The 13,974-nt window shown below is 34.1% G+C and overlaps 1 protein-coding gene across 3 annotated transcripts; it reads left to right on the forward strand.

Annotated features, from left to right (window-relative positions):
• Window positions 1-1,749: 1,749 nt before the first annotated feature.
• On the forward strand, window positions 1,750-6,578 carry LOC114416494 (TORTIFOLIA1-like protein 3). Of its 3 annotated transcripts, XR_003667479.1 has the most exons (6): window positions 1,750-2,820; window positions 3,133-3,241; window positions 3,477-4,027; window positions 4,252-4,669; window positions 5,037-5,309; window positions 5,915-6,578. XR_003667479.1 is itself a non-coding variant. In XM_028381377.1 (5 exons), exons 1-4 carry the CDS (start codon window positions 2,020-2,022, stop codon window positions 4,660-4,662), a joined length of 1,872 nt encoding a protein of 623 aa, XP_028237178.1. In that variant the 5' UTR covers window positions 1,750-2,019; the 3' UTR covers window positions 4,663-4,669; window positions 5,912-6,578. The 3 variants fall into 3 exon arrangements, 2 of the variants coding, with proteins under 2 accessions (XP_028237178.1, XP_028237177.1); XM_028381377.1 differs by lacking the exon at window positions 5,037-5,309 and having other exon boundaries at window positions 5,912-6,578; XM_028381376.1 differs by lacking the exon at window positions 5,037-5,309 and having other exon boundaries at window positions 1,751-2,820.
• The last annotated feature ends 7,396 nt before the right edge of the window (window positions 6,579-13,974 follow it).

Below are 13,974 nucleotides of genomic sequence, written 5' to 3' on the forward strand. Positions count from 1 at the left end.
TAATGAACAATAATAATAGTATACTATTAATTCACCATTAATATACTTGAAAGGGTTTACAACTGTTATTAATGAAATGATTAATGATACTGTTTTCATGCATGAACTAAGATCTTCATTGATAAACCCTATCTGAGTTTTAATTTATTCTTTGCCATGGAGTTACATCATGTCAAGTATGAACTATATTGATGAATATATTAGTTTTAAATATTGATAACACTTGCTATTGTTCATTTCTGTAACTTAAAGTAGCGTATACTTTCTAGAAAAAAAGAACTACGACATAGGATTCTGATAAATGACTTTTCCTTTAATTATGAATGGAATATAAATTAAATTTCGAAAGTTGTTCTTATCCATTTGTTTAAATTGGTTAATAGGCATTTTAATATGTTTTCACGTGAAGATCCATTCTTTTATTGTTGGTCATTTTTACTCCGTAATTATTATAAATTTAGACGAAATCTAAGTATTATTCTTTAAATATTTATAGTTTTATTTTATTTTAATTATATATATATATATATATATATATATGAATTATTGAAATACAAACACCACAAACTGCACCTAGCTATAAACTTTCTGTTAGCATGATGCGGAAAATCCTTTTGACCACTTGAAGCCATTAATACTTCCCTCTTGGTGCCGACAAAGACACAGCTCAGCCATAAGAAAAAGCAATCATACAAGCCTGTGTAGTAAAACTCTCAGCACTTTGAGTGTGAAAATAGTAACTTTTGCATGGCAACGCCCTTGGCATCACCACGTGACACTTTAATTAATAACAATGTTAGACCTAAATGTCATCCATTACCCATGATTAAGGATTCCATCCCTCAAGAACTTTTTTTTATTTTAACGAAAACATTCCTGCCATTTAAGTATATTATTTTCATTTTTATCTGTTATTTTAAAAACTGTTTTTATTTATTCATCATTTTAAAATTTAAAGATAATGTTATTTTTTAAGTTAAATTGGAATTTTATCCCTACAGCTTAATAATCTCTTTACGATCTGGGTCTTTTGATATTTTTTTTGGAATTGATTAAGTATTATTTAGTTTTTAGTTTGAAAATTAAGTGAGTTTTAATTTGATTTTCTTGTTGATTTTTTTATTTGAAATCTTTAAACTATTAATTTTAATTTATGAAAAAACTTCAATATATTTTATTTTCTTATTTAATAGTATAAATATTAAAGATAAATTCATTCCAATAGAACCAAAATTCATTTCAGATCCATAATCACTTATCTCAACCCACTTTTGCATTAATGATCTACTTTAGGCTCATAATAATTTTCTTCTACGCGGCTATGCAATACGAAATTCTGAGGACATTACTCCCATGCTGTAGTACTAAATGTGCTGCCATTGTTCCCGAGGACATATTTACTCCTTTATGGTGTTGGGTCGCTACCACTTTTAGCATATGCACTTAAGAAGCCATATCTATACACGTGACATCATTTAGAAACTTCACCACCACTCAGTAAAACCCAACTTCCTTCAACCCCACTTTAGCCACAACAAGCCACATATCTTAATGGGCACTAGCAAGAAACCTTTTAGGAAACAAATCACGATAATAGTATGGAGTACTAAAGTTTAACATTTTAATTTTAATTTATAATAAAAATCTATTCTTCAATATATGCTGTATTGTATCTCTTCTCACGTAAAAATAACTTTTCATGGTTCATACATCTTCTTACCTCTAGCAGCGTTTAACATAAAAAACAAAAAAGCAAGAAAGAAAGAAAGAAACCGCAAATCTTCTGTCGTTTTAGCTACACAAACGGCAAACCTAAAAAAAATCAAGAAAACGACACGTCGTTCTCCTTCCCCGCATAATCATCCCCATTTCCCAGTGTGGCAGTTAAAAAGCCAAGAGCGCGTTGTGGCATTGAATGTATGCGTCCATACCATACCGCGAAACCCAACCGCTGACCGTCGCTCCGGCAATGTGGCCGGAACTCCAATAATCTCCGTCGTCCCACTTCTACCCCCGACAATGCCTCACGCCAAAACCTCCCAATCGCAGCAGAACATAAAGCAGAGGGTACTCACGTGCCTAACGAAGCTCTCAGACCGCGACACACAAGCCGCTGGAGCCACCGAGCTCGAGTCCATCGCGCGTACCATAGACCCACACTCGGTTCCAGTGTTCCTCTCTTGCATCCACTCCACCGACTCCTCCGACAAAACCCCCGTCCGCAAGCAATGCGTGCACCTCGTCGCCACCCTCTCCCACGCGCACGGCGACGCGCTCTCGCCGTTTCTGTCCAAAATCATCGCCTGCCTCGTCCGCCGCCTCCGCGACCCGGACTCCTCGGTCCGGGCCGCGTGCGCCGACTCCGTCGGCGCACTCTCGGCGTGCGTCACGAGGCAGCCTTTCGCCGCCGCGTTCCTCAAGCCGCTCGCGGAGGCGCTTTTCACGGAGCAGGACCCGAGCTCGCAGGCTGGAGCCGCGCTATGTCTGGCCTCCGCGGTTGAAGCGGCTCCGGATCCGGACCCTGCCAGGCTTGCGAGGCTGCTTCCGAGGCTTGAGAGGCTGATCAAGAGCAAGGTGTTTAGGGCTAAGCCTGCACTGCTGGTGCTTGTTGGAAGCGTCGTCGAGGCGCGCGGCGCCTCTAGTGGCGTCGCGTTGAAGAATTTGGTTCCTTGCCTTGTGGAGGCTCTGGGGAGTGAGGACTGGGCCACCAGGAAGGGCGCGGCGGAGGCGTTGAAGAAGCTCGCGAGCGTGGAGAAGGACCTCTTGCCGGAGTTCAAGGGTGGATGCTTGAAGGTTTTCGAGAATCGGCGATTTGATAAGGTGTTTAGAAGATTTTATTGTTTTTTTTTTTTTAGTTTTTCATCTTTTGTTATTTCTTTCTATTTATGGTAATTTGGAAAGGAGGTTTTAAATTGAAGTTGTGTTTTAGCACTGAGCGCGTGGATCAACTGCCGTGGAGTTATTTCAATTTAATTGCCCAGCTTGATCAGGATTGTCTCCGGTGAATGATACCTGATAAAAAGTTGAAGTTGTGAGCAAATGTTGTTGCAATTGTGGTGATGATATCGCAATATTGTGAGGCCTGGAGCATTGTTTAGAAGTGGATTGAGTTTGTGTCTTGTTTATTTGTAGGTAAAGTTGGTTCGGGAGGTTATGAATGAGATGTTGGAGGCATGGAAGCAGATTCCTGATGTTTCGGATGAATTCTCTCCACCTCCTCAATCGCAGTTGTCTTCAAAGGGTATTGATCTATATCTATATCTATTGTTTGTTTGTATTTGTCGCCACTGTGAGTCTGTGATCAACAAGTGTTGGATCACTTTGTGTGAATTGAATTAGGAAACTCTGATCTGTTGTGTTTTCTTATTAGTTTTGTAAAGGAAATCTTGGTAAATAAAGGTTGTGTTGATGTAGGGTTATTTGATCTAAAAGATATTTTTTTGTGATCTGGTTTTGGGTTGTCTATTTTGATTCAGAGAATGCAAGTGATGGGCGCTATCCTCCTGTCTCTCAAAATTCATGTAGTCCGGGTTCTGTAATGAGTAAATTGAGGAAGAAGTCGAGCCAAGTTAGCAAATCAACTCCACCAGATACATCTGCTGTTAGGAATGCTAAAAGGAGTGCATTAAGTGGCGATCGGATGAGTTCAGGTGTTCTGCAGAAACTGAACCATAACCATTGGGATGTTCGAATTGCTGTGTCAAATGTTTCTGATTGTGGTGAACGTCAGCAGAAGGATGAAGATGTTTTGGAAAGAAGAAAAAAGGATAGAAGCAGATTTTTTAAGCCGGAAACAAAACGGGCTCTATTCGATAAAAATTCTGATGACAAGATGCATAAATTTGGTGGGTCCAAAGCTGGATCTCGTGTGGTTCCTTGTTCTGAAGAGAGTCAAGACTCAGATCCTGTCTGTAATGTAACTAAGGATCTACATAGGAATGACAAAGAGAGTGAGGAATTATCTTTGATTCGTGCTCAATTAGTTCAAATTGAGAAGCAGCAGTCTAGTCTGCTTGATCTTGTACAGGTTTGTTCCATATGCTGAAAAACACTTTATCCCGGTCAAAGTTTGTAAATCTGTTTAGCTCAACTTAAGTTTGCAATATTTTTGGAAAGAATGCTTACTGGTTATTGGTTAATATCCATTCTGTGTTTAAAATTCTTCCTTTTTCGTATGCATACATATATGTAGCCTGTGCCAACCCTTGAATGATGAACATGTCTGACAATATCCACCATATTTTTTTACAGAAATTCATGGGGAGCTCTGAAAATGGAATGCGTACTTTAGAGACTCGTGTGCATGGCCTTGAGTTGGCATTGGATGAGATCTCTTATGATTTGGCTGTATCAAGTGGAAGGATAACTAAGTTTGATGCTCCTAAGCATACTTGTTGCATGCTGCCTGGTGCTGAATTTTTAAGCTCCAAATTCTGGAAGAAAACACAGGGCCGATATTCATCGTACCGGTTCTCTAGAACTGGTAGCACTCCATTACTACCTTCCAGTCATTACAGAGCTAACAGGAATGCCGAATCTAATAGGTCGACAAGCCACAGACTTGGGGTCCACGGTGATGGAGGCTTCACCACTAATCCTCTGGCAGAGATTAAAATTAATTCAAGGGAGATTTCAGGCTCTGCCAGATCAGAGCTAGCTTGAAAAGCAGGTTCGCTTTCTCAAATCAGTAGTTTATAACCCCCATTTAGTAGTCAATGTGACCTTATGGTTGTTGGGGAATGCTACATCCCTTGCTCACATGCTTGCATAAATTCTAATATGGAAAGGCATCACACTAACACCCGTAAAGTTTAGCATGATTTGGCCCAACACACTTGGGTTCACGGATGAGAAGTCAAATTTACTAAAACACGATTACAAGATAATGTTTGCAGGGAACTTTCAATTTCCTCAATGTACAATCATCCCCTCGCTATCCTTACATCTCAAAACCTTGTGAAGAAGGTCCACCCCTTGAATTTTTTATTAGGCAATCTCACATTCTCATTCTCATTCCTCATAATTTCCTTATACAGGTATAGCACAAGAATTTTCTAGACTCGTTACTTCCTTTAGAACTTGCATGCCAAATTTTGAGGAAAACATGGCCAACATTCATCTTCCTAACTCTCTGTCTGGTGGCACACCATAACTACATGTCATTCGCTATAGATGTCAGGAATGCTGAAACTAAGCTCACAAGTATAGATTAAGGGTACATGATGATGGAGAGCTTCATCACTAAAATTCAGATTAATACTAATTCAAGACAGATATCATTCCTTTCGAGGACAGAACCTATTTAAAAAGTAGGTTTGCTTACTTCGTTTAGCAATCAATACTCCCATTTACTAGGCAGTCATTATGGCTTGGTATTGGGAAATATCATAATTCATATCTCTATATTCACATGCTTACTGGTAATTAAGGAAAAGCATCATATCTTAGACACTAAATTTCCTCCATCACACAACTCTCTTCTCGTTATTATTCTCAAAACCTAGTGAAGGCATAGCTGTTGATCTCTTATAAGAGATTCCTACTAACCTTCTTGTGAATGATAACTCAAATAATTCAATGCAATGATAGTGCATCATAATTTGCTTGAATAGTTATCATCTTTACACCCTTGATATTAATTTTAGACTATTCTATTTTCTTATTAGAAGAAAATCTCCCATTCCTCCATATCATCAGATATTTTCATAATTATAACGTTTGAGTCTACTTATTAATTGGAAACTGTCAATAACAATATTTAAATGTGATTTTTTTTAATTTACCAAAAAATATTGCAATGTTTGAGATCAGTGAAACAGACGAATACAACCCGTTTGTTTTTTTTCCCTCGTGTTCTAATTACTCTGTTCCACCGTCTAATGCTTACTGGCTCTTTCTCTTTTCTTTATAGCAGATCAAAGTTTGATCTTCTGATTATCAACTTGCATGGTGGGAAATCCCTCTTCCTGAGAAGTGTGGCAATGATGTAATCAGAATATATACTTTTTATGCCAGGAAATATCGTATATTTGGAAAATACCCAGTAGTACTCTACTCTCTTGGAAGAAGGAGAAGCTGGCTATAATACATTCTAGGTTGTGCTCAGAACATTATTTGGGTTGCTACGCTGACTGTGAGGCAGGAACATATTGCAGTGAGTATAGGGCTAAATATTACTATTTTCAGTAGAGGGTGAATCTGTACATAGGAGAAACAATGTAACACAGGCTGCTTACTTTGTGTTTGGAAATACGTTTGAAAGACGAAAAATCACGACAGATGGGATAAAGATGCACAAGCTACAACTAGAAAACTTCAATCCGGATGTGTAAAATTGCATCATGTATGGCTGCAAACGCGTGATATGTTGATGATTAAGTGCATGTTTGTTTCTCCATTGCGTCAGGTCCAATCTGCATCATATAGAAGCTAATACGAGTAGCTTTTGCATGTTAGATGTGGTTTTTGCATAATAATGCGAGTAAAACATGTTTCCAATCTTTGCATATTACGTGCAAGTGTGTCAGAAATGTTGATCGTATTGGTCTAATGTAAGCTGAGGTTTTTTTGCCCATCAAGGACACTTTTAAATAGTTATTACTAAAATCGTATAGATTTGTGAAACCCAAGAAAGAGGCGAAAATGAACCCAAAAAAATGGTACAGATGAAATATTCTCTAAAATAGAGTAAATCAAGACTTCTATAGTGAAGTAGTAACACGACTTAATACTTATTACTATTAAAATTGTAAGGATGATCAGACCACAACTTTATTTTTTATTTTTATAAATTATAAGGTCATCCACGACTCCCTTTTGTTTTTCCACCGCCACTTCATGTATGAATATTGGATGCATATGAGCACTTCTACGAGTGAATAAATATGATTTTGGGGCCTTTAGGCCTCCTTGTAACAAAAAAAAAAAATACTCAATGATTTTTTCGTCCCTTCTCTTTTCACTAACAGATGACTGACCTGTTAGGCTGTTATTGAATTTTCTACTCTATCAGTTTGATTATATCCTGTGGGATGCACTATTATTGAATTTTTTAAAGTTTGTCCCCAGCTTCCAAAAAATCAGTATGTCTGCTCCATGCCTGAATTTGTTCTGTAGAATGAATGATTATGTGTGCGCATTGTGCACGCGCATGTGTGTGTATTATTTGAAATTGTTAACTATTAGAAATGTTGCCTCTCACTCCTTTTAATTAGAGTTCTGAAAAAATGTAGATTATCAGGACATCATTAGCAGAGGTGAGACTCACAGATGCAGCCAAAGTGAGAGCTGGAAGTTACAATGAGGGAATGAAACGCCGTCTCAGTGTTGCAATTGCTCTTATTGATGAGTGGTGACCCTAAGTCAGCCATTTCTTTTTATATAATTTTAAAGTTAGCCATATTGGATGAACCGGTATGCAAAGCAGGATAGGATACTCCTTTCATGCATAAACGACAATTGTTTCTCCGCGAAAGATTCGAAGATTTTGCCTAGGAATCAAAATTTATAGATAGATTAAAGAGATTGTTTAGCCAAAATTAGAATATGTAGAAAAAATATTCAAGTGTTTGAATATAAAGAATCCAAAATGCGATTCTTCCCTATGATACATGGTGTGAGCCTATGAAAGTCCAATAATATTTCTAAAAATATGTAAAAATATGTCAAGTGCATCCTTTACAATGAAGGCATCTTGCTCCAACTAGGTATGAATGATATAGTTTTTTTTTTAATATTTAACTTAATTGCATGTGATATTCAAACTCTCGGCTTTTGACCATTTTAGTAATAAAAAAATATTTGCCTAATTAAAATAGGGGGGAAAAAAAACTATGTACCTCAGTTGGGTTGTTTTTGGCACGTAAATGAGTCTCTGAATGAACAGAGGGAAAAGACACTTTTGTTGATGCTTCACACTTCACAACATCTCAGTTTTTTTTTTCAATTTTTTTAGCATCCATGTGACTTATTTTTAAGCGTGTGTTTGATTGCGTCAGGACTTGTAGCGTCAACATGTCAGGTGGGTTGTGAAGGAGGCGTCAACTCTCTTGATGCTTTCCATTTGCTTTTTTTACTCCCTTGTTCATGTAGGAAAGAAAGAGGTATTGAATAACAGTTCAAGTCATTGAAGGAAGACCATTGTTTCTCTCCATTGCATTGTGTGAATTTCTACTTAAAAATAGTTACTTAGCAACTCTTTCTCTTCATTGCTTGACCATCTATCTACTTTTCATTGTTTTTGGAAGTTTGTCTTTGACATTGTTCTTCATTTGGATTGCTAATCAAGTTTATCAACTTTACATTTAAAATAGTGTAATCTCAATTTACACACAAGAAGTCACTGCACTTAATTCTTTTCAAAACATTACACATAGAGTCATCTCGTGCAACAGTGTGAGCCCATGAAACTATTTAGAAGTCACTGCACTTGGCTCTTTTCGTAACACGACAAAAAAAAATGGACACTCACACTAAACTCCAAGCACGGGCCTGAACTCAACAGAAACTGGCAATACAATCTACACACAAGGCAGACACGTTAACAATGGTGACTCCACACACACACAAAACGTAAGGAGTCAATTAAGTTGATGCCACCCATTCAAACAACATAAAGTGTCAACATAGTTGACACCTTATACACACTATTAAAAAAAAATATGAAAACATGAAAAATGGTCAAAAACGAATATGGCTTTTTGCATAGCATCATTCCAGTTGAAGCTTTAGTATGCCTTTATTTCAAAAACAATTCGCATAGTAAATAAAAAGTTATTTTACTTTGGTAATTAATATTTTTAATTACCAAATTAGTTTAAAATCTTAAACTTAAGATCATTGATGATTAAGTTAAAATAATCATTTGTCAGTTGATTCAAGTGATCGATAAGTGTTTAGTTGCCTTTAAACATTACTAGTTGTTTAGTTTTAGCCATAAGCTCCCCTTTAAAAAAAATTGCGTGCTTGAATAGAAGATTCCAGAAATTAGGTTGGGACGGGTGAATGGAATTCCCATAGTCCCCAACTCTTATTTTTCCTAAGGTAAAGAGCAATGTACCACAAAAGTTGAGCATATTTACTATCTCTCGGGTTTTTTTAGATAAACGTTTTATGGACATTCATTATGCTATAAGAAAGTCTAGAGAAAAAAAAAATAGATATTATAAGATTTAGGATATGATGAAAAGAGAGATAGAAAGAAATAAAAGATGTTGGTGCCTTGGTGGAATGCTTAAAATAAGTGAATGTTTTGTATTATTGTTCTTTTTTTATGTGGAGTGATCTATAGGCATTACAGGCTCGTGAAAGAGATTATGCTAATATTAAAAAGTAAAAATGTAGAGGTTACCTTAATACCTAATGTTGGTATTTGATTGCAATCTTCTAATCTAGACATCTTAATAACAAAATGCATTTAGATAAAAAGGTTGTTGCTTCTTGCATTCTTTTTTGGAATTTTTTTTATGATTGGTCATTCCAAAAGCCAAAATTTGTAATCATTTTGGAATGTAACTTGGAGAAATTGGTTATTCCATAAGCCAAAAATGAGTTGCAGAAAGCAACTTGGAGAAATAAAAAAAAAAAGCCTTTTGTGCTAAGTGGACCAAAAAGGCTAAAAGAAGCATTTGGGCCTTTGATTACTAGGATATGATATCTCAACAAAAAATATGATATCCAGAGACAAATCTTACCTGATTATTAGATCTCTGTATCCGATATTTGTTTACAAGCTAAGTAAGAATATCTACATATTACTTAGCTCTACGGAGTAGAAGCACATGTGAGATTTTAGAGAATAAGGGAAAAAGAGAGTAAATTTTTTATTTTTATTAAATTTTTAATTTTATATTTTTAAAATATAAAGAATATATATATATATATATATATATATATATATATATATATATATATATATATATATATATAATTTAAACTAATCATATATGCAATCTGATTCAGTGTGAATGCGCCATCAAAGTCGAATAATTTAATTTAGCAACATTTCTATGTTTCTGCTGTCGATAGACGGCATGTAATTGCACATACATTCATGTTATACATGCTTATTTTCTGTCATCAATAAAAGGTTGATATAATGGTATGTCCTTTTCTTTGCGACTAAGGAACGGCTTTTAGATTTGCATATCCTTTACCATGCAGATTTATTACCCATTTTAAAATATAAAAGAGATATCTTCCTATCACATGATTAATTATGCAAACCTCCCTGAAAAGTGAGAGAAACTAAAGAAAAAAAAAAAACTATCATATACTAATAATTAACGGTTAAAGTTTTTTTTTTATATGCAGCAGACATATACTATGAAATTTATAATATAACTAACACATCTTACTTAATTATTACTAATTAAAAGATGAGTAGGCCTCTATTAATATTTTTACCTCTATTAATGATGCAACATTTCTTTTGTCTAATTAATAATTTTTTTAGAAGGTTTGTCTGATTAATTATTAATATAAACATTGTAGATTGATACTTATAGTTTGTTAAATTAATATTTATCTTTTTTTTTTCTTCTTCTACCCAATACATGCATCCCAAAATACGGTGTAAGTTTACACTTCTTTTCTTTGGTAAAAGCAAAAATTAAAGTTGGCGAGCCACCACTCGTGAAGGGCATTAGCCATGCAAAGAAAGAGGCATAAGTCAAAGAGTGTAGACGAAATGTATTATTTATTCACTGTGGCTTATCAAGCTTGAGATGAGATACCGCAAATCGTTGGCTGTAATTCATTCTGTATTTATGCATCAATTCAATGTGAGTCATGCATTAACATCAACATGATTTTAGATTCTCACGAATCACGGCCATGACATATGACAAGGGAGATCATGAAAAAGAAACAAATAGTACGCGTTTGTTTTTCCATTCAGTTTGCTGCAACATGTGTTACGAAACAAATTCAATGATCATTGACAACAGAAATAAGAGAGATATGTTGGCGAATGTCTCTTCAGAGTCTTCCCAACGGATTTTCAAACATACTCTCGATTCAAAGGATTACAATTCCCGATAGAAAAGGGAAAAAAATTGAAAATTGGAGACAAAATGTGATTAAAAGGTAATCAAGGACAGAGAATTAAAAAAAAAAGGTTATCAAGTACAAGGATAATATGTTAGCCCAAAGATAGGACTACTGAAATTTAAATTTTAAGTCTACGAATAAAAAATAATTATTAATATTTATAAAATAAAAAAGTCACATATTATAGTAAAAATGCTCAAAATTAATATATTATATGTCTCTCTTCTTTAAAATAATAAATAAAAAGTCTCTCTCAAAATTTATCTTAGGTCTAACTCTCTGTTAGATCCATCCTAATGAATTTATGAATGATGTACAAAGAAATTTTTCTTTCTCTACTATTAATCAGGTGTAATTTTCTTAACAAATATGATAACATTCAAGTAATATATATATATATATATACTTGAAGTCAGTAATTGTGACGGATACAATAATAAAGGGCATAACTAGCCAAAAGAAAAATGCAATGGTGGAACCCACAAAGCCTTATCTAAGAATCATCTTCCATTTCCAATAGTTCCTTACCACTAAGGCAACTATCGATCAATCACTCGTCATTTCCCCTTTTGGTGTGTGAGAAAGGGAAAGTGTGAGCAAAGGGGATGGCACACCAGTGACATGAGTCAGGAGATATAACTAAAAAAAGTTAAAAAAAAACATATTCTCCTTCCCTTATAACCAATAGATTATAATGAATAGTGTTCACAATGCCAACGGTTCATAAACACACACATATTATCAACTCATTTCTAGGGGGATATACAGTAACAGCTATTTTTATGGGTGATCGTGCTTATTTAGAGACCGACTATATAATTGTTGAAGTTATTCTGTTAAATAGTTTAATCAACATATTAAATTTTATTAATCTAACTTTTATGCTAATAAAATTTTCATTAAGTTAAATATACAAAATTTCTCATAATAAAAAAACAATTTCGTCTTAATATATAATATAGCTAGTAGTATCTTCTAAAATATAAGTAAATGACAGTTATAATATGTACTTATGAATATTTAAATTATCTAAATTTTAATATACATAATTATTGTGATAATATCACATAATTTAAAGATTATGTATTTGTCAAAATTGCCCACTATTAAGAACATAGTAGTGGAATTTTCTCTATTAGGTGTGAATTTTTTCTTGCAAATTTAGATTCAGGTGTAATACTTTCATCACAAATTTTAAGGCGGTCCTACCATGCACCATGATTAATATTCATTAGCTTAATCTATATTGTACAATCTATCATCTTCCTTAACCGCTACCACAACCATCTTGGTCGTGTTGGTTACCATAGCCGCAATCAGGAATCTACTCAAGATTAGAATGATTAGAGGTCAAATATAAAATTTAAATTTATCCGATAAATATATATGTTAACTAGCATCAAAATTCATACTCCTGTGTATTCATAATTATGTATTTTTCAAATTCATTTAACAACATATAATAGAGAAAGTGTTTATATAAAACATAAATTAAATATTTTTTAGAACACCAAAATTACAAATGATAATCATCAATCTTACATGTCACCAAGAACCCTAATAAATTTATAGTATAAATTGGTATATATGTTAAACATTATTTTATTTTTACGAAAAATCTTATTATGCTAAAAAATCCTACTAAAATAGAATAAATTATTTTCTTACTAAATTATCCTTACAACAACAATAACCAACAACATTAAAGAATAATTTGCTTTCAAATAGTTGAAAAATAGAAGAAAATATTGTGATGCCTTTATGATAGACCTTCAAGTCTTCGCCTCAACTTGATATATAATATGTTTTCCTAGTTTTTTTTTCTTGGTTTCATTTTGATTAGGGCCTTAATTAGGCTCCCTAATGGTATCCCAAGACATTCTTACAAGCTTTGGTCTTTTGAATCGGCTATGAAATTAATCCTCAGGCGACCGAGGATTAATTACACTTACAGTTTATCATGTCTCCCCTAGAGTGTATTCTATCAAAATCGAACTTAAATCATCCCCCACAAACTCAATGTGTGTTGCTAATTGAACTATACTCATTACGTTATTTTCCTAGGTTTACATAGCACATGTATATAAACTCTTGTACTTGAAAATGAAAAGCACGTTGAAACCTCCTGAATATTAATTAGAAGTACAAAAACAAGACGATAAAAATAGACAAAATATAGAAAAAGTGAATCATTGAAAGTTTATTTCATGGACAAACATTAATAAATAACTTTTAATTCTCAAATCAATATAAAGTGAATGCTAATAAAATTATTTATACATTTTATAATAAGAATAACATATTAATTATTAGGAAAAAAAATATGATACTCAAATATATTATCTAAAACAACAAAAGTTATACAATTATCTCCAACATAAATACTAAAAAAAGAGAACATTTTGTTAAAAAGTAGAAAAAATAAATAAAGCCACTACAAGAAAAAATGTTATTATCAACGGAATATTTTGCATGGAAAATAATCCGTTGGAAATAATGAAATTACCAATCGAATATTTCCGACAGAATATATTCCATAAGAAAAATATTGAATTTCCAACGAATATATATTCCATCGAAAATATCCATTGGAAAGTTGAAATTACTAACTGATACTTTATCGACAGATTTGATTCTGTTGGAAATTTAAATAATTCTGACGGATTTTTGCAGCATAATATACATCTATTGGAAATTAAAATTCCCCAAAACAAATCGACCCCAGCCTTAGCCAATCCCTCATTCGCATTGCTTTCTCCTTGTGTCTTCGTCGTTGTGCTCTGTCCACCACCGTCTCCATCACGCTCTGTCCACAACCCTCGTCGCTGCGCTTTGTCCACCATCATCATCATTGTAGTGGTTTGTGGTCACGGGTTCATGAGGGACTTGTTTTGCCCGTTGTGCCCTATCGTGCTCACTAGTTTG

Source organism: Glycine soja, chromosome 6, assembly GCF_004193775.1.
Source record: "Glycine soja cultivar W05 chromosome 6, ASM419377v2, whole genome shotgun sequence".
Classification (NCBI taxonomy): Eukaryota; Viridiplantae; Streptophyta; class Magnoliopsida; order Fabales; family Fabaceae; genus Glycine; species Glycine soja.

Coding starts and splice junctions, on each gene's coding strand:
- LOC114416494 (XM_028381377.1), top strand. CDS start 2,020: ATGCCTCACGCCAAAACCTCCCAATCGCAGCAGAACATAAAGCAGAGG. Junction 2,821..3,132: donor AGAATCGGCGATTTGATAAG/GTGTTTAGAAGA, acceptor GTTTATTTGTAG/GTAAAGTTGGTTCGGGAGGT. Junction 4,028..4,251: donor GTCTGCTTGATCTTGTACAG/GTTTGTTCCATA, acceptor ATTTTTTTACAG/AAATTCATGGGGAGCTCTGA.